This window comes from Eleutherodactylus coqui, chromosome 3 (genome assembly GCF_035609145.1).
Source record: "Eleutherodactylus coqui strain aEleCoq1 chromosome 3, aEleCoq1.hap1, whole genome shotgun sequence".
Classification (NCBI taxonomy): Eukaryota; Metazoa; Chordata; class Amphibia; order Anura; family Eleutherodactylidae; genus Eleutherodactylus; species Eleutherodactylus coqui.
This window is the reverse complement of record NC_089839.1, coordinates 119709341-119732734: the sequence shown is the minus strand read 5'-3', so window position 1 is coordinate 119732734 and position 23394 is coordinate 119709341. Positions and strand designations below refer to the sequence as shown.

The 23394-nt window shown below is 40.3% G+C and overlaps 1 protein-coding gene across 9 annotated transcripts in view; it reads right to left on the bottom strand.

The window, feature by feature from the left end:
- Positions 1–23394, bottom strand: part of TBCE (tubulin folding cofactor E) — a 193279-nt gene that overhangs the window by 681 nt on the left and 169204 nt on the right. For 7 of the 9 annotated variants that reach the window (XM_066596011.1, XM_066596009.1, XM_066596008.1 and 4 more), the window contains 3 exons: positions 18895–18963; positions 14084–14143; positions 9874–9965 (listed from right to left, as the gene is read on the bottom strand). In XM_066596011.1, coding sequence (XP_066452108.1) covers positions 9874–9965; positions 14084–14143; positions 18895–18963 — 221 coding nt within the window. Of the gene's footprint in view, positions 1–9873; positions 9966–14083; positions 14144–18894; positions 18964–19039; positions 19192–23394 lie in introns of those variants that run through there. The other 2 variants (XM_066596012.1, XM_066596014.1) reach the window with 2 other exon arrangements.

Genomic DNA, 23394 nt, shown 5'->3' with positions numbered 1-23394 from the left:
CCGTATGCACAAGCACTCAGCTAACTCCATCAGTCCCATTGAAGATGAATGGCACAGTACCAAGCATGCTCAACAGCCACTCCAGTCAATCTCTGCTACTCACTGAGGGAGGTTCAATGAGGAGGGTAAGGGGACATAGAAGCCTTCATTTTGGGACTGGTGGGGTCTTAGTGGTAAGACCCTTCACTGTTCAGATTTCTCTATCATATGATTAGGATCAGAGTCAATTTTGGGAACACTCTTTGAAGTCAAATTTTGATACATTTTGCCATCACTATCTCATCCATGGATGTATGACCTATTGGATTTATGTACAGCTCATAGGTGGGAGTGGCCCCTTTGCTTTAAGGTAGCTAATGAAAGATGAGAAGAAAAAAAGAGGGAGCAGAGTAAATCTATATGCTGCTGTTTTGGTTTTAATTTTTTTTTGTTTTTATCCTTCCTTATTCTATGCATGGGAGTGAGATTGATTAATTCTTGACAAGTCTGAGAGGGTGCAACCAGTCAATGAAACGTCACACCTTCCAAGGGGGGCGTGCAAGTACATGAGATAAATGTAGGGAAAAAATGGTTATATAACGTGTTTTTGAGCTCGACTTCTGTTATTCTTAAAAATTGATCCAGCCTATAATAGATGTGTTGCGGGGCCATTACGCCGCTTCCTCAGTATTTTAGCTGGGGATACACAGCCAGCATTGGTATGTTCTCTTTGCAGAGGACTGGAGCACTGAGCACTTAAAAACATGTTTTGGGCCTCTAAGTTAAATGGGATTCTACCTATAACCGCATTTTTTTCATACATTTATCAGATGTTTTACTTTAAGGATCAGTGGAAATATTCGAGTCCCAACAGTCATACATAAAGTATAGTCTATCAGTCAAAAGCATGCTCACCAACACAATGCTCCAATGATACTTTCAGACACAAAATATCCAGAGTGCATTGGATGGCTGTCAGTGATCAGCCAGAGTAAGTGCAAGGAAAAGGACGTCCAGCACATCCGCTAATAAAATCACTTATCCACGTAGTTTAGAATCAAGGATTTTTTTTCCTTTTGTTTTTTAAAATGTAAAGTTTGATCTTCTTCTTAAATTTTATTATAGACCATCCCAATAAATTTTTGTTTCTCCGATTTGCTTCCCCCTCTCTCTTCTATCATGACATGGGTCTTTTGCTGATACAATTTCCATGTATTCCTTTGTTCTTAATCCATTGTATGTAACAGTGCACCCACAGCACCGTCTGTTGTGCTGGCATTGTATTTAACAAGAAGTCAGGTTTAATTTCTGTGTCTGTGCTTATTCCAGAAGGTCACACTGTAACCAGTTTTTTTTTGTGCATTTCAGTTTAGATCATGGCCACTCCCCTGATGGCTGTCACATCACTGGATTATGGAAATCAATCCAGAGCTGTGTCTAGTATATAATATACGAATCACACCAAAGAGATAGATATATACACACACACACACAATATTAAAACGCACACAGTCATGAGAAAAACTATTTACACCATCTTTGAATTCTATGTAGTTTTACGTATCAGGTTATAAACATCTGGTCCTCAGAGGCTTTTAAAATGAGGTTCAGTTTATTGAGGTCTGTGGCATTTGTTTATGAACAGCTCTCTTAAGGTCACACCATAGCATTTCAATTGAGTTGAGACTTGCCTTTGAGTGTGCTACTGCAACACCTTCAGGCTTTTCCTTTTTCATCCAGATCATAGAATAGAATCAGAGTTGGAATGGACCTCTCGAGTCATCAGGATCCAACCCCCTGCTCAATGTAGGATCACTAAATCATCCCAGACAGATGTCTGTCCAGCCTCTGTTTGAAGAGTTCAATTGAAAGGAGAATTCACCAGCCTCGTGGCAACCTGTTCCACTCATTGATCACACTCACTGTCAAAAAGTTTTATCAAAATATCTGTTTTTCCCCTCTTTTTCAGTTTCATCCCATTGCTTCTAGGCTTTTCTTCAGATATTTGTAGATAGCTATTTAGTCTCTACTTAGCAAGCTAAACATTTCAAGATTGTTTAACTGTTCCTTATGAAGCCGTTCACATGTTCTTTCCTCCAGCGCTGCAGAGAGACGGCCGTCTGCAGGTACGTCCGTCTGCTGGTGTCAGTCACAGGGGCGCATCGGCGCTTATGTGACTGAGGCCTTAGACTAATTCCTCCCATTTTGTATGTGCTTTTTTCATTTTTCTTGCCCAGATGTAGGACTTTGTATTTCTTCTTGTTAAATACCATTTTGTTAATTGCCACCCACTGCTCAAGCTTGTTTAGATCTTTTTGAATCCTCTCTTTTCTAGTGTTAGCTATCCCTCTCCTAGCTTTGTGTCATCTGCAATTTTAATCAGTTTCCCCTCAATTCCTTTATCTAAATCATATATAAAAATGTTGAAAAACACTGGGCCCAAGACAGAGTCTTGCGGTACCCTACTTGAGACATTCTTCCAACTTATCCAGGTGTAAATCCACCTAACAGTTGCAGTGTTCGTCGCATATTTGGTAATTCTTTTAATAAGGATTGTATGAGATACTTTGTTAAATGTTTTACTAAAGTCAAGATTTCCTTAATCAACCCAGTCCGTGATTCTGTCATAGAAGGAAGTAAGAGTCGTCTGACATGACTTGTTTGTTGCAAACTTAGGCTGGCTCTGGTTAATTACTCCATTCTGATCAAAGTACTTGCATACATGCTGCTTAATAATTTGTTCAAAGTTCTTTCCCGGTATAGAAGTCAGGCTCATAGGCCTGTAGTTTCCAGGATCCACAATGCTTCACAGTTGGTGCTTGTTGATATGCTGTGTTTGATTTTTGGCAAATTTGGCACTGGGAATTATGACCAAATCTCTCTAAATTGGTCTTATCTGTCCAAAGGACACTATTCCAGAATTCTTGTGGATTGTTCAGATGCAAGTTTACAAACTTCAACCGTGCTGCCATGTTGATTTGGAAAGCAAAGGCATTTTACTGGCAACCCTTAGAAAAAGACTGAACAAGTATGGCTTGTTTTGAATTGCACTGTCATGTACTTTAACATTTGACTGAGACTTTTAGAGTTCGAGATGAAGCTCTTTGGTTTTTTGCAATTGTTCTGAGCACTGCATGGTCTGACCTTGGGGAAAGATTGCTGGGATGTCCACTCCCAGGAAGATTGTCAATGGTCTTGAATATTTTCCACTTGTGAATAATCTTTCTCACTGTAAAATGATGAACTTCAAATTGTTTGGAAATGGCCATATTCTCTAAGATTATTGCTGATGTCTTTCTTCCTTGATATTGTGTTATCAAATGCTCCAGACCATCACCCGTTTCTTATGGATGGGCAAGAAAGCACGGATATCATTACAAAAAATTATGCTAGATAAAGAGGAAGGGGGAATAAGTTTCCCAAACATACGTAGCTATAACATAGCGTGTCTCACAAGAAATATAGTGGATTGGATAAAAGAAACAGACGCATGTTCCTGTAGAAAAATAGAATCAAACCTAGCAACTCCTTGGAGTCTAGTTGGGTGCCTGCACACGCCAATATCCAAATTACCGGGAGACATTAAAAGATTGCAGCTGTTAAGAGACACCATAGTAACCTGGAAAGTGTTAAGAAAGGCGTTTAACCCCTTGAGTGGCACGCCCGGAAATGTTCTGGGAGGAGCTCCACTGCTTATAGCTATATAGCCCCGATGATTTCTGGGCTATGTATCGCTATGGGAGCTGCAGAACACAATGCCACAAGCTGTGGCATTGTGCTCTGCCTGCACAGACCCACAGAGAACAAAGCAAGACATTGAGAAGCAGGAAGATATTGCCGATATGCCGTCAATCTCCTGCTTCTAATGTCCTGCTTTGTTTACAGGTTGCTATAGAGACCATCGGCTTGTCAGAAGCAAGCCGATGGTCTCTGTTGCAGGGAGAGCTGGTGCTTGGCTGTCAGAGGACATCTAGGCACCAGCTCTTACAGCAGAGATCAGAGAAAAATCTCTGCTGTGTTAACCCTATGTGACTGCAGCATGTAAAGGGCTGTCACCATGTATATGAATTTTTTATTGCATCTATGGTATGCATATTGGTGTTTTTATTTTTTTATGATGGCAGCGTACCTATTCTTAGTCCGGTTTTTATTTAATTTATTAATTTATTAATCTATTAACTTGCATGAATTTATATTATTTATCATTTACATGTTAGTTGTTTTTTAATTATAAATATATCCATAATCTGCGATTTGGGAACCTTAGGTACTGAAACAGTTAATATAAACTTTTATTTTGAGCCGCACGTAGTGCCTGAGCAGGACAATAGTTTACTATGTATACCTTTATCACCTAGGAGACAGACCAGACGCTTATGGGCCCCATGTGACATACGTAATGATGCCTAATACTAGGTAGGTAGGCTGAGCGCTGATACGAACGGCGCGGCTATGTCTGACGTATTAGGATTGACATTTACAGGGACCAATTGCAATCCAACTAGGAACTATGATGCTACCTAAGTACGTCCAGCGCACGACATACGTCATTGCGTAGTAGGAGACTTACACAGGGATTTACCAATTCATAGCCTCCTCCCATCCCGGCATATCCCATGCAGACGCTGAACACACTCATCTATAGAACCGGACGAATAGGATGCTGCCATCACTTAGTAAGTACACCATATATAGAGTGCATATGTGCTGTTGTTTACTGTGCTTGAGAAAGTCGTCATGTGCGACGACGAAACGCGTTGCATGGGAAATATTTAATAAAACTTATACAAGGAAGAAGTGTGTGGAGCCTGGTCCCGGTGGTTTAGTCTGAAGAGCGCGGGCATTTTTTCATTTATCGCTCACCTGAATTACTTCTGAGTGGGTCTTGCTACAAAGCAGGACACAGGAGCCCAGCAGCACATCGGACAACACCAGGGGATATATAAGCCTACGAGGAAGTGGAGGTGTTGGTGGGGCTTCTAATTAGGAGCGCTCACCTAACACCGGGTGAGGCTATTTTGAATTCAACACCCTTAACAAGATAATTGCTATAAAGATCATATTTATACGTTGCAATATCACCCCATACCATCACGGGTAATGCCTCCCTGACGTGTTTGTACTAACAACAGCAGGGCAGTTCATGCATGAGGAAGACCGGAGATGGCATGCACAGAAGGAAATCCATGACAAATACAAGATACTCAGGGCACAATTCCTACAAATCAAACAAACACTATCTTTCTGTAGAGACAAACTGATGAATTAATGAGAGAAGCCCTGGCCAATGATTTTGACTCGTTAATTTCGCAGATACAAAAAGCAATTAGACACAAATTCAATAAAAAAGGTAAAAATAAGCTTTTTTCACAATGGAAAGGGATTACCAATGACACAGATCTAGAAAGCAAAATACTGAAGGGCTGGAATACGATCTGTAAACATGTTCAAAGTGAGGTATGGAGGGAAACTTTTTTCAAGGTGATGCACTACGCCATATATGGCTTCAACATACCTGCAGCACCGCATAGACCTAATCAATTGGTCGAATGCCCAAAGTGTGGCGCACACGCTACCAACTTTGAACATGGTATATGGTCGTGCACATATGTAAACACCTTCTGGATTACCATAGCACAACACATCTTGAATAAATAGAAGATAAAAATATCAGTAGACGTACAATCCATGCTATTCCACGCTGAACCACAACAGACAATGGACACGCCAGACCAACAGACATTACCACCTTTCCTACATATTTTTCTCTTGGCAGCCAAACGGGCATTACTTAAGCACTGGTTAGAACAAACAATGCCAGATGTAATGGAGGTAGAAGCACAGCTCATACATGTAATGACACTAGAAAGAATAGAAGTGGAGCATAACAAGGAAAAAAGGGGCAAAACACCATTTTAAAAAATGGAAACATTTTCTGATATCAAATTTCTCAGATTCTGAGATTTCGGCTATAGTTGCTCCTTTCAAATACACCAAATGGTATCTAATAGAGGAATTGAAAGGAACATTAGGAAGACTAGCAGGGCAAGAGAGAAGCTAACCTTCCCAAAGAGAACTGACACATCAAGAAAATCGCAAGGATCTGACAAACCATGACACGACGGAGACAAATTGATATGATAGATCATCAGCATTATCTCCCCCCCCCCGCCCAGCCCATATTTTCCCCAAGCAACTATGCTCCCCCACAATAGTTTCGGGAAAGCAAAACTTTTCTTTTTTTTTTTACTTGGAAATTATTAGCTATATGAATATGTACAATACAAGTATGCTCGATCTGTTTTTTTTTTGTTTTGTTTTAATTTAATACAAACAGCAGATTTAGTATCCATGTGTTACACATGGTATATACTATGTAAAACAACAAGCGTGATGTCAATGTCTTTGTACTATTTTTATTGAAAAATATGCAAAATCAACAAATAGAGAAGTTTGAAAAAAAAAAATGCTCCAGACCAGCAAACTGCGTTCCTTTAATAAAGGTCCCCACACTCGATCAGTTTATCAAGGTCATTTGATTAGCAGCACCTTGCTGCTAATTACCTTCCTAATTCCTATGGAAGCAGTAAGGATGTACTAAATTTTTTACACAGTGCTTATCCATTTTGTCCTAGTTTTTGATAAATAATAAAGTGTCTGGAATTTATCATGTCTTGCTGTTCCTCTTAGGTTGTATATACCTAATTTTAAAACCCTCTCAGGACCAGATGCTTTTCTGCTTTTTTTTTTTTTATAAAAGCCCTGAAACGTGAAACCACAGAATTTAAAAAGGGGGTAGTTAGTTTTTTCATGGCATATATTATATACATACACATATATACACACACATACACATACACACACAGGTCAGAAGTGGTCGTGTCATACATATAAACACACATTATATTGACAAAGGTATTGGGACACCCACCTATCTGTGCTCTCAGGTGAAGGTTATATGTAAATTGGATGGGTGAGCACTAGGTTTAAGACCTGTTTCACACGGGCGACAGCGATATTGCCGTGACAAAATCGCAGCAATATCACAGCTTTATTCTGTGTTTGCACGTGCATAAAACCCCCCATACTTTGACAGAAATTATAACCATACCATAGGTGCCATTGAAAATGAAAACTTACGGATCTAATACAGAAAAAAAATTCTCTTTCACATAGTATCAGTAACAAAAAAATTTAAGTGGACTCTTTTTTATAATTAAGCTTGAAAAGTGGTAATTTTTGTAAATAATGACATATTTGATGGATTGCTGTAAAGTGTCTGTAGGTCTTCAGGAACTGAAAATTCAGCAGAATAGTGACTAACACTAGTATAATACATGGTTCAAATATCAGGTTTGTATCACCTTTTGGGTAGATGCTACAGTGGCCCAAACCCTTGCCCAAATTTCCTACCGCAGAGAATGCTCGAAGGGTGGCTCGAAATTTAACTTTTCACGATGGTAAATTTAGCATAAAAAGTTGTACAGGACCTCCAATTTTTAGCTTTTATGATCACGTAGTTCCAAATTTATTAATAGCTATAAAATGCCATTTTATTAATTGTTGTGCGTACACTTGCAGACACCCCCCTACACAGGGGGGTCTAAACTCAGGAACCATTAGTTGTAGAAAGATAAACCTTTGGGAAATTTCTTTTGATACCATGGGCATGTAATACACAAATTTTGAACAAAATCTGAGATATGAAGGTGGAAAGCAGTAGATCACTTAACATGGATATGTTTTGCTTTCCTAATGTTTTAAATGTAAAATAAAACCTTTAAAAATATTCAGTATTGTTTGGAACACATTGAAGTTGCAAAATTCAACCCCCTGGACAAAACCTTAATCTGTTCCACTAATAATATGGAAGGTATTTAAATAACTGAGCTACCTAACATATGTTATTCATTTCTCATTCCTTCTTTCAGGAAGGTTATCTTCTATTATTTTTCCTTCCCTCTATATCCATTTTTTTAAACATGTGGAACAGTATTTGTTCCTCTGGAAAACTTTGTGCCTCTAGGAGGTGGAATCAAAATGTGCACCATTTATGTAAAAGTCCAAAGTGTCTGCCTCTGTACAACTGATGGCAAGACGAAAATCATGTTTACGGCTCCCAGATTTACTCTTGGCTCTCCTGAGGATAGGCTGGGGATTGGAGCCTCTATTTCAAGTATACACTTGCTTTTTGCTATAGTCTTCAGTTTTGTCCATACTTATTGGGTTTAATCTGTATGATGGTAGATTCCAGTTTGCACACCTGTTACAAACATGTGACACTGTATTTGGAACTTTCCGGTACATAATTAGTGTTTCCATAAAGACTACGTGTTTTTATTTGTGGACTTCCTTTTCATTGTACATAGAGTACATTGATGAGATACCGTAATGATAAGAATAACCGTTATGCATCACCCTTGTGGGAGGCAACCTCCTACTAGGCTAGTCAATAACAGATTTATAAGTGGCCAGTGAGAATCCAAAGTTGTGAGCAGAGTTAGAGATGAAATACTGCAGCGGATGGCAAAGTAGAAATATCAAGAAGATGCCATCACATAACCCTACATGAAGCAGTAAAACAATGTTTCATTGCTAATACAATGCGAACACAACAAATACTAGATACTTTTCTATTCAACAAATAAGATATGAAGTTAGAAGATCAAAAACTATAAAACCAATAAAATACATCAAAACATAGTAAAAGAATATGAAAGAAAATATCAAGATTATTTCAGGTACTACACCTAAGGGACAGAGACCCAGCTGAAATATGTTAATCCTTTGCAATCCAATTTTAGCTTCAGGGTTTGTCTAGGGGGCTTTCTCTGTCTGCCATTTTACAATGGTACCATCTGCTGGCTAGAGCCAGTACTGCGGTATGGGTCATGCTGGAGAGGCCCCCGACAACAGAGCGGTCAGTAATCTACAGTAAGAATACCCTGCCGGACATTTTCTGACATTGGAGCTGTACAGCCTTCAATCAGAATGTCTTCAGACGTCAGACAGTGGATTGGAAAGGGTTAATAGAGTCCAGTGAACATTGAAAAAAAAAAGACTGGGAAAAAAAATCATCAAAATGGTTCACAGAAGAAAAGTCAAATCAAATAGCAGAGTGTGTGTTACAATTTTATTTCAGGCTTTTCCATGAAGGATTCTCTACCCTCAAAAGTCAGTCTTCTATCATTTTCTATGAAAGTAATGGTCACTGTCAGTCGACCGCAACAGGGTCGTGGTGCAGTGGCCTTGTCGCGTAAACGGACTGGCCGCTTTGTTCCAGTTAGTCTGACAGGTTAAGGTTTATGTTTCTGTGGTTTGTCATTTTTTTAGGTGTCCTTCTTTGGTCGTTTGTCTGTATTCCCTTAGTGTTCCCCCTATCACTGAATTTGCATGTGGGTGTTAGTCTGTCCAATGCAAACACATTGGTCCTTATTTAAGTCTGCTTCTGGGTTTAGATGTTGCTGTTTATTGTCTCAGATCTAGTGGAGTGAGGTTGTGTCCTTTGAAGCTCTGCTGCTACAAGCTAAGTAATATTCTTGTTGTTTACTTATGTTGTCTTTTTTTCTGTTAGGTGTAAGAAAGTTAGTGGCCGAGGCACAGAACGTGGGTCCGCCTTTTTCCGAGAGGATAACATCGCTTTTAGGCAGGGCTCTTCCTTCCTAGAAGACAGGGTAAGGTTGTACCTTCCCTGCCTTTGTTTTCATTCTATTGTTTCTTCTCTCTGGGCCGCAATCTGCCTGTGTGAGCATAGCCTCGCGTTCATCCTGGACGTGATGCGTTTTGCGTTCAGGGCGAACCTGACAGTAACCCAGAATATCTGTCCAAAAGATCAATCTGGTCTCCGTTTCTGGAGTAAAGGAATTTTACTGTATATTAGTCATGGGTACTTACTTTGGAGCTTTCATATGACAGTTTCAGTTCTGATCCAGGCACCTTTATTAAACGATAAAGTAAGCCTTTTACCTTCTGGACAGTCATAGAATCTTGGGCGGAAAAAACAAAAGAGAACATAACTTTATCCCATTTTCTGTGCCAATTTTAGCTTGTTTACACAATCATTATGAAATATTATGATAAAGTTTAGGTGTAAATACAGTTCATATGTTTAACTACATAAAAGGTTAAACTACTGTATACATTTAGTTGTACTATGTTCAGTGCTCCAAATAGAACATGGAATTAAACATTCAGTTTTGAATAATTCTAATCTGAAACAGAATATAATCTAATAGTTTCAGCAGTTTAATAAAAATTGAGACAGAATGTAATTTTCTAGTTTTCTTCATGTCCTGATTCACACAAAGTTAACAGAAACCGTAATGTCAAAAGAGAGAGAGAGAGGTACGAGAGGGCGACATTAAAGGGGTTGTCTCGTGATAGCAAGTGGTGTTAACATAATTTTGTCCCCTTTGTCACAAATCTTGAGCGCTCTAGGTAGATGGGGGCCCCCGTTTCTCTCTTGGAGTGGCAAGGTCAACGTAATAAAAATGGATGTGTTGCCCAAATTCCTATATCAGTGTCAAACAATCCCGATTGGGTTACACAGGTTGTATCTAAAAAAACTGAGGTCCTTAAATACGGATTTTATATGGAGGGGACATAAGCCACGCATGCGCTTTTCACTCCTGGCAAGGGAAAGAGCAAGGGAGGGGGTTGGGTCTCTGGGACTTCTCCCTTTATTACAGAGCCAATATCTCCAACGGTGTACTGGACATTCTCAAAAATAGGGCCTCGAAGCTCTGGGTGGAGATGGAGCATTTGGGGACATCCACACGGCCTATATGGGGCCTTTTGTATTACCCGAAATGGATCAGATTCCCCCATTCTGTCTTCAACTCACTGAGACATAGGCGGGCTTCGCGGCTGCAGGTGGACTTGTTACGGTACCGGGTCCGCTTTCGCCACTAATCGCGAATCTGTAGTTTGAAGCTATGCTTAGATACTCCACTCTTCTGTCTCTTCCGGTCAACCCGATCCCCAGACTGAGATACTTCCTGACGTAGTCCAGTTTAAAACCAATGTCTGACTTTCTGGGAGAGAATTCCCCACGGCTGGGGGCTTGGCTTCAATACTTACTGCTGAGAGGATTTGTGAGCACGCTGACACCCAGGGAGAATCTAACTGTGCCCCTTACAGTCTTTGAGCAGTTTGTGCACCTCCCCTTCTTCTCCGAGGCACATGATCTCAAGGCTTTACAAGATATTGCTAGACGATGCTTAATGCCACATACGTATAATCAATGAAGACTTGCTTTATTCTAGTGGTGTTTGCACTCCAACTTTCTTTTTTCTTTCTTTTTCACGTTTGGCTTTGAATCTGTATGTAAACTTATAATATTATTAAAAAAATCTATTTGAACCATAAAGCAAATACCCAAAGGGAAAAATTCTAAAAGTTCCATCAAGTGCTCCAGTTATATGCGTAAAACCAATATATGGTAAAATGATACTAAAAAGGCACTAACTGCAGTGGAGGGTTCGAAGATTGCCAGAAAAGCCGTCACCAGCCAATATCAAAGTTCTTCATTCATACTGTGTAAAGCTTTTTTATGTTCAATATAGAATACATAAAATAGTGCAACATGTTTCAGAGCAGGCTCTCTCTCTTCTTTAGCAAGCAGAACTGAAGTAACATTGCAAAAATGTATGGCATTTTTAATTTTTTACATGAAATACTTTTTATTTGGATTTTTATCACTTTTCATATTTAACAAAAACATAAATAAAAAACAAAAAGCATTGCAACCCCCTCCCTGGAGTCTCTCTTGTGTATCCAATATATAGATCGACCAGCATCCTGAACAAACAGCAGGAAAATTCCTTTCAGTCTATCTATGTCTTTAAGGCCGAATGCTCACGGCCAGGTGGGCTTCCGCATGCGGGATCCCACAGTGGAATCCAACCGTGTGCACAGCCGGTGACCCCTGCATACCTCTCCGGATCTGTATTACTGATGTGCGTACGGCGCACATGCGCACTTCAGATTATGCCACGAAGTCGCTAAGTGATGGCACAGATTCTGCGACTTTTCCGCAATAATGAATGCAGAAGGGCCACAGATTGGATGGCTTCCACTGACTTCAATGGAAGCCATCCGTGCTGGATAAGACAATGACGCGATTTTCCCTCTGCGAGCGGAAAATCGCAATTGATTTCTGTTCGTGGACATGTAAAAGTGATTTTCCATAGCATGCTTATGGGCAGTATTTGCTGCGGAATCCGGAGGCGGATCCCCGCTCCAGATTCCGCAATGCAAATACGCCCATGTGTATTCGGCCTAACTTTGTCCCTATAAGAACATACAGTTGTACTTTCAATGAGCTCAATCCACAGTTCACTAGGAAATACCCGACATATCATTTCCTTTGTACAGTCTACCTAATGTGCAAGTTCAGTTGTGCCAAGCCCAGTGCATCCAACCATTTAGACCATATCATACTGTATTTGTGTCCTGCTTTATGTTTAAAGTATATGTCTTTTATCCATGGTAAGAGTTCGTTGACTTTATCCTTAAATTCCCTCAGAGTGTGTGTATGTGTGTGTGTGTGGAACACTCATCCAGCCAATGCTGCGCTATCAATTTTCTTGCGATATACAAGACTATTGCTACCGCTAGTTGTTCATGCTCCTCTACTGGTATATCACTTATATATCCTAGAATACATACACTAATGGAGTAAACTTCAGATTTATTTTATATGCAATTTTAACCCCTTCCCGCAGCAAGGCGTACATTTACGTCCTGCAGAGTTGGGGTTTGTATGACAGAAGATCACGTGGCAATCTCCCATCATACACCGCAGGCATCGGCTGTTTAATACATTTGACACCCGGCGGCAACAGCTCTCATCAAGCCATGCAGGTGAGCAAAGTTGTTAACCCTTTAAATGCCTCTGTCAATTCTGACAGCAGCATTTAAATCCCCCGAGTGATATTCGGGGGTCCAATACGGCCCCCGCGATGAGATCGCAGGGAGCCGTGTGGGTGTCATGCCAGCCAGGGGCCTTCCCGGCTGGGGTGGCTTGATAGGTTGCCTGCAAGATGGCAGTATGATGTAATGCTATGGGATTGCCTGCCCGATTGCAGTATGATGTAATGCTATGGGATTGAAACTATAGGATGTCCCGCAAAAAATGAGCCCATGAACAACTATTGCATCGGAAAAATTAAAAACGTTATTGTGTGCAGAAGATGGCGGCAGAAAATAATTAAATTTTATAAGGAATAATTAAATGTCTTTGAAAAAAAATAAAAGTACAGCAAACCTATATAAGTTTGGTATTGTAGTAATTATGTGTTTTCAGCTGTGCTTAAAAATCAACCAAAACACTTGCCAGCGCTGCTGAAACCGGGCTGAATCTGCAGTAAACGCAGACTTAAAAAAACTCTGCGTTTCTGCAAACACCTGTGTGAAGGAGGCCTTAGTTGGGGTATTTAATACAGAAAAATCTTACAAGGAAAACTCTGGAGAACCAGAAGAAAAGGTGTGTGCTTCTAAACTTACAAAAGAATATAAATCAGAGATAACCTGACAAGTTGGCCCCTAGGATGTCCAGAGCTTATCCTGGTAAAATAAGAGTACTATAAGGATTCACACATAAGAACTACTATACTCAGTAGATCTTTTCACTGATCCTGGACAGTTCTCTTTGCTGAATGTATTGACCAGTTCCTTTCCTTGATTACCCAGTTAGCCCCAATTTTCAACTTTCTATGTAAGCTTGTCCCTGGCACAACCTCTAGTCTAGTTTATTGCTGATGTGCTACATTACTGTACAAATTGTGGCGGCTTATCTGTATTAGGATTCAAATTCCAGCGCCCACCGGGCAGTAACTCTTCTCACTGAGCTACTGATGATCCTGGATAGTCACTTTGCTGAACCTTGACTTTTCAGAAACTGAGATGGTGGTGACTCTCACCTGATGAAGAGGCCAGCATTGGGCCTGGAAACTCATTATTACTGTCTCTGCTGAAAATTAAAAGATATCTATATTTAACTCTTTCCCTGGTATATGGGCTGGCTGAAAGCTGAAGAAAATTGAACCTTTAGAAAAAAATCCTTGTCACCCCCCCCCCCCCCCCCCTTTTTAAATAAACTTACCTGGTAGTTTCTTTTTAATCGGCTTTTGTTCTGGTATATCAGGGCACATAATAGTTAGGGCTACAAAAACAAGGAAATAACTCACATAACTAACACAGAGTTAAGCAGACTATAAAACAAAAGCTACATTTATTAAACTTGATAAAATACCTATTATAACAGTAAGTCAACCTACGCCATCCATTCATAAGGAGTAGTTCATATTAGGTACAGCTTGCAAGTAGTAGTAGGTTGGACTATCTTTTGGCTTGATAAGGCTCCTACTGGATTCTTATAGTCATGGCACTGCAGTGCACTGTCTCTATTCATTAAGGTTATATAAACAATTGAGAATTATCAGGCCAATGCAGTTAAATGTTTTTGATGAACGATGCACAACCAAATGGTTATCTGCTGCCCCATATTTTACATGTTAGAGTGACACTAGGTATATGTCACCACTGATCTTAGTTGTTAACTGCTGGAGTGAAACCTACTAGGTAGCTAGAAATAATCATCTGTGCCCTCTTCCATTAACCCCTTGAGTGGCACGCCCGGAAATTTTCCGGGACGAGCTCCACTGCTCATAGCGATATAGCCCGGAAGATTTCCAGGTTATGCATCACTATGGGAGCTGCAGAGCACAATGCCACAAACTGTGGCATTGTGCTCTGCCTGCACTGTCCCACAGAGAACAAAGCAGGACATTGAGAAGCAGGAAGATATTGCCGATATGCCGGCAATCTCCTGCTTCTAATGTCCTGCTTTGTTTACAGGTTGCTATAGAGACCATCGGCTTGTCAGAAGCAAGCCGATGGTCTCTGTTGCAGGGAGAGCTGGTGCTTGGCTGTCAGAGGACAGCTAGGCACCTGCTCTTACAGCAGAGATCAGATAAAACCTCTGATCTCTGCTGTGTTAACCCTTTACATGCTGCAGTCTATGTGACTGCAGCATGTAAAGGGCTGTCACCATGGGACCCCCCCAGAATGTGATCAGGGAGTCCTGATGGGTATCTGGGGAAGTCCCCTAAAGGGACAAAAAATAAAAAAAAGTTAAAAATAATTTAAAGAAATAAAATAAAGAAAATTCAAAACACTTGTCTCCCTTTACTTTGTGAAAAATTAAAAATAAAATTACACATGTGGTATCCCTGCGTCGTAATGACCCAGAGAAGGAAGTTGGTACATTATTTAACCCCTTAAAGGGGTTGTCCCGTGAAAGCAAGTGGGGTTATACACTTCTGTATGGCCATATTAATGCACTTTGTAATATACATCGTGCATTAAATATGAGCCATACAGAAGTTATACACTTACCCACTCCGTTGCTGGCGTCCCCGTCTCCAGGGCGCCGACTAAAGCTGCTTCTTTAGTCGCACGAACAGTCGTGCTTGCGCACCGAAGCTCTTCTGTCTACCTCCGGGCTCACAAGCGGCGTCCTGGCTCCTCCCTCTTCTCCGCGTCATCGTAGCTCCGCCTCCGTCACGTGGTGCCGATCAGCCAATTAGGTGGCTGTAATCGGCAGTGGAACGCAAGACAGGAGAAGATAATCCACGGTGCACCATGGGAGAAGACCCGCGGTGCACCATGGGAGAAAACCGCGGTGCACCTTTGGGAAAGGACCGGCGGCCATCTTTAAAAGAAGAAGCTGCCTGAACGGGGATGCAGGTAAGCGTTTTTTTTTAAATAACAAAGGGATTGTTTTTAACGGGGCACAATGTGGGGGTATGTAGAAAAAAAATTTTTTTTGATTGCGCCGCGGGACAACCCCTTTAATGACACGGTCCCTTTTTTTCTTCTTCCCCCATTTCTTTTTTTCCTCCCCCCGTTTAAAAAATCATAAGTCCTTTGTTTATCCATCGACGTCGCTGTATGAGGGCTTGCTTTTTGCGGAATGAGTTGTATTTTTCAATGGTGCTAATTAAAGTACCATATAATGTACTGAAAAACTTAAACAAAAATCTAAGTGGAGTAAAATAGAAGAAAAATGACATTCCACCATCCTTCAGTGCGTTTTGTTTCTACGGCGCACAAACTGCAACAAAAATGATATGATATCTTTATTCTACGGGTCAGTACTATTACTATGATACCAAATGCGTATCCTTTTTTTTACTATAGCATTTGTATTTTATTTCAAAGACATTTAATTTTTTAAAATTATTTTCTGCTGCATCTTCTGCACGCAATCATTTTTTTATTTTTCCATCGACGTACCCGAGCAAGGGCTCATTTTTTGTGGGACGTGCTGTAGTTAACGTTGGTATCATTTTGGAATACATACGACTTTTTGTTCGCTTTTTATTGCATTATGTTCACCGTGCAGGGTAAATAATGCACTATTTTGATAGATCAGACATTTCTGGACGCGGCAATACCAAATATGTATTTTTCTTTTATGATTTAGATTTTTTTTTATTATAGATATGGCAAAAGGAGGGTGATTTAAACTTGTATTACTTTTTTTTTTTTAAAGTGTGAAAAAGTCATGAAAAAGAAAATAAGTATTACAATGTGGTATTGGCATAATCATACCGGCCTGAAGAATGACTTTAATATATTATTTATACAGCTCAGAGAATGCAGTGAAAAATAAAAAACATTGCAGAGTTACAGATTTTGTTAATCTTGCCACTAGAAAAAATGGAATAAAAAGTGATCAAAATTTTACATGTTCCAAAAAATTAGATAAATGAAGACTGGAGTTTATCCTGCAAAAACCATGGCCTTCTGGGGCTCTGGCAATGGTAAAAAAATTAATACGGCTCTTCGAATGTGGCGACACAAAAGCAAACCTTTATGAAAAAAAATGTTTTAAATGTACAAAAATAGCAAAACATTCAAAAACTGTATAAACTTGGTATCGCCGGAATCGTGCTGACTCAGAGAATAATGTTATCACACTATTTATTCTGCACGCTGAACGCCGTAAAAATGAAATCGAAAAAACAAATGGCAGGATTTTTTTTTTCCCCTTATCTCCCTACAAATTTTTTCACAAAGTTATGCAATCCATTATATATACCCAAAAATTATGCCATCAAAAAGTACAACTTGTCCCGCAAAAAACAAGCCCTCACATGGTCGTGTCAATGGAAAAATAAAAAAAGTTATGGCTCTTGGAACACGACTGGAAAATTAATTGAAATTAAATGATTGTTCATTTAAAAAACCTGCCCTGGTGGGTACGACAGGGGGGTAAGAAACCCGCCACTCAAGGGGTTAGTAAACACACTTGTAATTTCACTGAGGTACTACTGATATATTCTTAAAGTGCTTTAACATGGAACGATTATTGTTAAAAAAATAAATAAATAAATAGTTTGCTAACCGGTTTAAACCCTAATCATTCTGTTGTTCTTATTCACTGATACAGTGAACTGTAGGAAAAATAAAAAGATTTATCTTTGCATGTAAACTGACCACCCAAGCGAATCAGAAAACGGTGTCATCGTCTGCTTAGGCGAACAATTTCTCGCTCAGTGTATAAGTACCCTTGGACCTGTTAACAAATTTGTTATGATGGCATGATCAGTAATTAATGACAAGGTGAGTACAATATGTATAGAAATTCTATGCTCATATTACATGCACCTGGGTTACACACAATAAAGAGATTCTCACCATCCTTCTCTCCTCACTGAGAGCGCCATACAGTAATGCATGTCACAAGGATTCCAGTAATATGTCTGCTGTCTGTATCTGTGCAGTAGTTTTGGAGAAACCCGCATTTTATTAGTAGTAGCCAGACCCAAAAATAGTCCTGCTTCTTCATGATTTGCAGCCTAGCCAGACCCACCACACCCTCCAACCAATGATTGTCAGCTCTCACAGTAATAAGCAGACAGCTGTCAATCAGTGGTTTGAGTGTGATGTGGGTAGAACTATCCTGCAAATCATGAGTACCCAGGACTACTGTAAGTAGTCCTCTATGTATGTGCTGCTACTGGTAAAATGCAAGTTTCTCCAAAACTACAGCACAGATTTATACCGCAGACATATCACTGTAATCAGTGTAACTGTCACTACCTTGTGCTGCTCTCAGAAAGTGGGGCAAAAAGATGGTGACAGGCACTTTAAAATGGCCAGGAATTGCAGATACATGACATTATATAGTCATCATCAATTTCTTCAGGTAGATTACTAAGCTTGAGTTCATATCAGCATTCTTTTATCCATTATTAAGGACAGTTTTAGTTTGTATCAGACATCAGTTATGATCAGTTTCTAACACATCCTTTTTTTGTTTCAAATGCAGCTCTATTTTACAACTGCACATGCACAGCTTTATTAAAAGGATCTGTTAAAGTGAAACCATTCCGTTCCGGATTCTGTTTGTGTCTAGAGATGAGCGAGCGTACTCGGAAAAGCACTACTCGCTCGAGTAATTTGCTTTATCCGAGTATTGCTGTGCTCGTCCCTGAAGATTCGGGTGCCGGAACGGAGCGGGGAGCTGCAGGGGAGAGCGGGGAGGAACGGAGGGGAGATCTATCTCTCCCTCTCTCCCGCCCGCTCTCCCCTGCTCCCCGCTGCGACTCACCTGTCAGACGCAGCGGCACCCGAATCTTCAGGGACGAGCACAGCGATACTCGGATAAAGCAAATTACTTGAGCGAGTAGTGCTTTTCCGAGTACGCTCGCTCATCTCTATTTGTGTCCTTTCCCCTTGCAGTGAAATCAATGGAGATTTTAATGGATCTGTTGCTTTTAAGACGGAACAGAAAAAAGTAAAATGAAATGCTGATGTGAACCCAGCCAAACTCATTAGTATAAACTATTTTGAAGAAGAACAGTAATACAAATAATGAAACAGAAAATGTCTCTATTAACTTACTAAGTAGCTGATTTTTCAATGCAAAAGGCTGTGGTTGCTTAATTTCTGCATCATCAAGTGCCCCATACTCTAATAGGAAAAAAAGAGAAAGTTAGTGCCTTGTTTACTCACCTCCGCCCCCCCCCCCCCCGCGCCACCCGTCTGACTTTCCACACTCAGCCTTCTCTCGCCACTCCTATACATTTCTCAGTTGCTCCATAAATCTGCAATATGTCCTCTCTCACCAATCTTGTTTTTGCTTTCATAAATGCTCAAGGTCTGACTGTTCCTGAAAAACTGTCTTCCCTCCTCCATCTCCTGTAAAAGAAGAGGGCTCATGTAGCCTTTATCCAAGAAATGCACTTCCGAACGGATGCCATTCCTAGACTCTCAAATGCCTGCTTCCCAGATGGGTACCACAGCACATGTCAGGATTCTAAAAGAAAGGGACATCTATCATCATAGCCAGTTCAATTTCCAGAACATTCGAAAACATGACTCGACAGTACTGGTTGATACCTCTTCATCAAAACATAAGCTGGCCAATGTACTAGTCACCCTGGCATCCATTTATGTACCCAACTCCACTCAGGATATCTTTATGGGGAGGACCCTTGAGGAGGAGGAATTTGAGGACACCCTGATACTGGGGGAGAGATAAACATTCCACTAGACCCAATAGACTTCTCATGGGGACACAGTAGCATATCAACTTCCACACAACGTAGGATTCGTAAGCTCTTACATGAACACCAGCTAATAGATGCCAGGAGAATTCTCCACCTCTCCACCAGAGACTATACCTTTTTCTCCTCACCAGTTAACTCTTACTCCAGAATAGATTATTTTCTACTTCATCATTCTAGTCTACACTTTCTTTCAAAGGAAGATATTGATCACATATCCTTTTTAGATCATGCCCCCATCTCACTAATACTGTCCCCTCCCAACATCTCTCCACTAAACCAGGCACTGGCGTCTCAATGAGTCTCTAATACAGAATCTGCTCCTCAAAATAGAGATCACCCAAAAATGACAAAATTACTTTTCGATTAATGCCACATCTGATGTAAGCCCATTGTCCACCTGGGAGGCTCACAAATGTTATATTAGAGGGTTTTTTTTAAAAAAAAGAGCATAATGCACATCTAAAAGCCCTGCTGGGGCACTTGCAGGCTTTAGAGACAACACACAAGGCCATGTTGGACAGGACAGTGGAGGTGGAGTTGGTACAGCTACGCAATCCGATACGTTCACACTGTTTAAGGCAGGCAAAGGCATCATTAACCAAATGCAGACACCATTTCCATGAATATGGTAACAAACCCAGCCGTACTCTGGCCAGAGCCCTAAGGAACACGAGACTACGTTCTTTGATTCCCCATATTTCTATTCTGGGGAGTCAATCTCTGCATCTACTGGAACAGATCACGAAAGCGTTCCGGGACAATTTTCATTCTTTATACAACTTATCCCCCCTATGACAGAAGACGAGAGGATCTCATGACAAACTCAGATGAAAACTTATATCCAAGCCTCTGGTATGAGCTGCCTTCCACAAACAGTACATGCAATACAGTTCATGCAATAGAGGCGCCCACCACTCAGGAGGAATTAGCATATGTTTTGAAAGAGTCTAAGCCTGGAAAGGCTCCAGGCCCTGATGGATTTCCCCTCAGCTACTATTTGGAGTTTTCAGAGATCCTTTATCTCCTCATTTTCTTCAGGCTTTTAACTCTGTGATGACCGGGAGGGCTCTCCCTGGGGACATCTTAAAACCACACATCGCAGTGATACAAAAGTAAGGGAAAAATATAACGCTCTGTCGTAGCTACCGCCCGATATCGCTTTTAAATATAGATTTGAGACTTTTTTCCAAGACACTAGCAAATAGAATATCCCCTTTCCTTCATCACATTATTCACAGAGATCAGGTGGGTTTTATACCACTACGTGAAGCACGTGACCACACCGTCAGAGCCATCAACTTAATTAGTCATGAAAAAAAGCTCTCATTGAGTCTCCTATTAGACGCCGAAAAGGCATTTGATATGAAATTCTGAAGGAGGTCAAGAGAGATGTCCTTTTCCCACTCATTTTTTTCAAACTTCATAAAAATTCAGAACTGGACTTGTAATAATGTTGCCATCCAATAGGTGGTGCTGCATCTCCCTCCATGTGCCGGTTGAAGGAGATATAAGACGCATCTTAAAACTGGCATGTTCCTGAGCTCAGTGGACTGATGAAGTATTTATGTCTCAGCTCAGTACGTTTTAAGTTTTGAGTGCAAAACGGTCTCAAATTTCTGTGTGAACATTTGTATTTCAATCAAGAGGGGTGTCCTCTCTGCATTTGTATATTATATATGTGCCCCATCCAAACTAGTTCCATTCCAGCCTGATGAAGGATCGATAGAAGACCCGAAAGCTTGCTGTAACATCATGTATTTTTGTTAGCCATTAAAAGGTATAGCTACAAGATTACTTAGTTTCTCTCACTGAGAACAATCACACTTTGCTCTACTGGGTAACACGGTACCAAACCTTTTTCTTCATTTAACAGAATGCCTCTGGTACATAGGCACTGTAAAGGAAGATATTTGATTATGGACAATTGATATATATATATATATATATATATATATATATCTCGGTACATAGACATATGAATTTAAACTGCGCAGTAAGAGACACCGTCGAATATACAATAAACAACTAGTCTAAACTTGTCTATGTACCGAGAGACATATGTTAAGATAAGATATATATTTAAGTGATGTTTGAATTATTACCTACGCCACAGAGTAAACCTGGAATGTACCAGATAAACCCTGTGACTGTGTTGTTTCAGCTATGAGCAAGGATACATATGTTGAGATGAGATAAGAGTATCACACTTGGCTGTCTAGTTCCAAGAACTTCTACTGAGTTCCCAAGAATGTCAAGATGTAACCGATAAACAGTGTTGATGCCTTAATTGACCAATGGAATGATGGACTGTAAATTGTCCAATAATGTTGTGACACCCCAATGTAAGGGGGCTATAAATAAAGCTGCCTCACGCAGGTAAGGTAGGAATTCTTTGCTGAACCTATAACTGTGTGAACTCGGTCATTTAATTCCTCCGTCATATGACGTCCTTCAAAAGGTACACTCAGCGGTCCTTAAACGGCCATACATTTTTGCCGTAACAGGCACTAATATGCTAACTTGGATATCTAGGCTCTATTCTTCCCCAACAGCCACAGTGAAGGTCAATGGACACTTCTTCCCTTTTAACATAAAAAAGGCACAAGGCAGGGATGCCAGCTTTCACCTCTCCTTTTTATTATATGTCTGAAACCTTTTCTAGGACATGTCAGATCCAAACCCCCCAATATATCAGTGATTCACATAGGAAACACAACACACAGTCGCAGCATACGCGGGCGACTTATTATTCTTTATCTTCATCAGGCATATCACTTCCTAATTTATTACTAGAATTACACAATTACACACAACTCTCCAATTTCAAAATGAATTACCAAAAATCGGCAGCACTTAATATCTCTCTTCCCTAATCATTGGTGACAGAGCTCAAAGACGACTTTTCCTTTCGTTTGGCTACTACCCATATAAAATATTTAGGCATTCACTTAACAGCAGTTGTGAAGGATTTATATACAGCCAATTTCCAGCACCTATTAAACAAAATTAGACTGGACCTGCAGAATTGGACAAAAGGCCTATTCTCGTGGGTTGGGCAGATGTTCCATTTTCAAAATGAAAGTCCTCTCACGCATCCTCTGTCTTTCAGGCACTACCCCTCTTTATTCCCAGGCTCTTCTTTAAACAGAAAACTCTTTAGTGAACAAATTCATCTGGGCAGATAAATCTCCACGTATTACCTGGTTACTTTGTACAGATCTAAACTGGAGGGAAGTCTGGGACTGCCAAACTTGATGGCATACCATCAAGCATCACATCTAGCACTAGTCATAGATTGGCATAAGGATCTAAAACATAGGATCTCTCTAGAACAAAGTGTTACTTACACCTGTACCTTTGACTGCATTACCATGGCTACTAGATAAAATTCCCATAAGTATTAAAAATCACATTATAGTAGGACCCACAATGAAAGTGATATTGAAGACCTTTCCAAGATTGGAGGAATCTCCAGCACCTTTCCCTTTCCCGTTGAATGGTAAAGTAGGAGAATTTTTTATAAAAGGTACATAAACTACCTCATTTTTATGTGGGAAGGGTCGGAGGCAAATTTTATTAATTTCACCAACCATCTTAACACCAATGACTATAATCTGTCCTTTTCTGGCAAAAGCTCCCCAATTGCCGTTGAATATTTGGATCTGGTTCTGAGTCATGAGGGCCAGAGGGTCATTACCAAAACTTACTTCAAACCAGTAGACAGTAACAGTTTCTTAGATTTCACAAGTGCACACTACAGTTAGTTGAAAAACAATATACCTTTTGGCCAGTTCAAACGCATCAGACGGAACGGCTCTAAAATAGATGACTG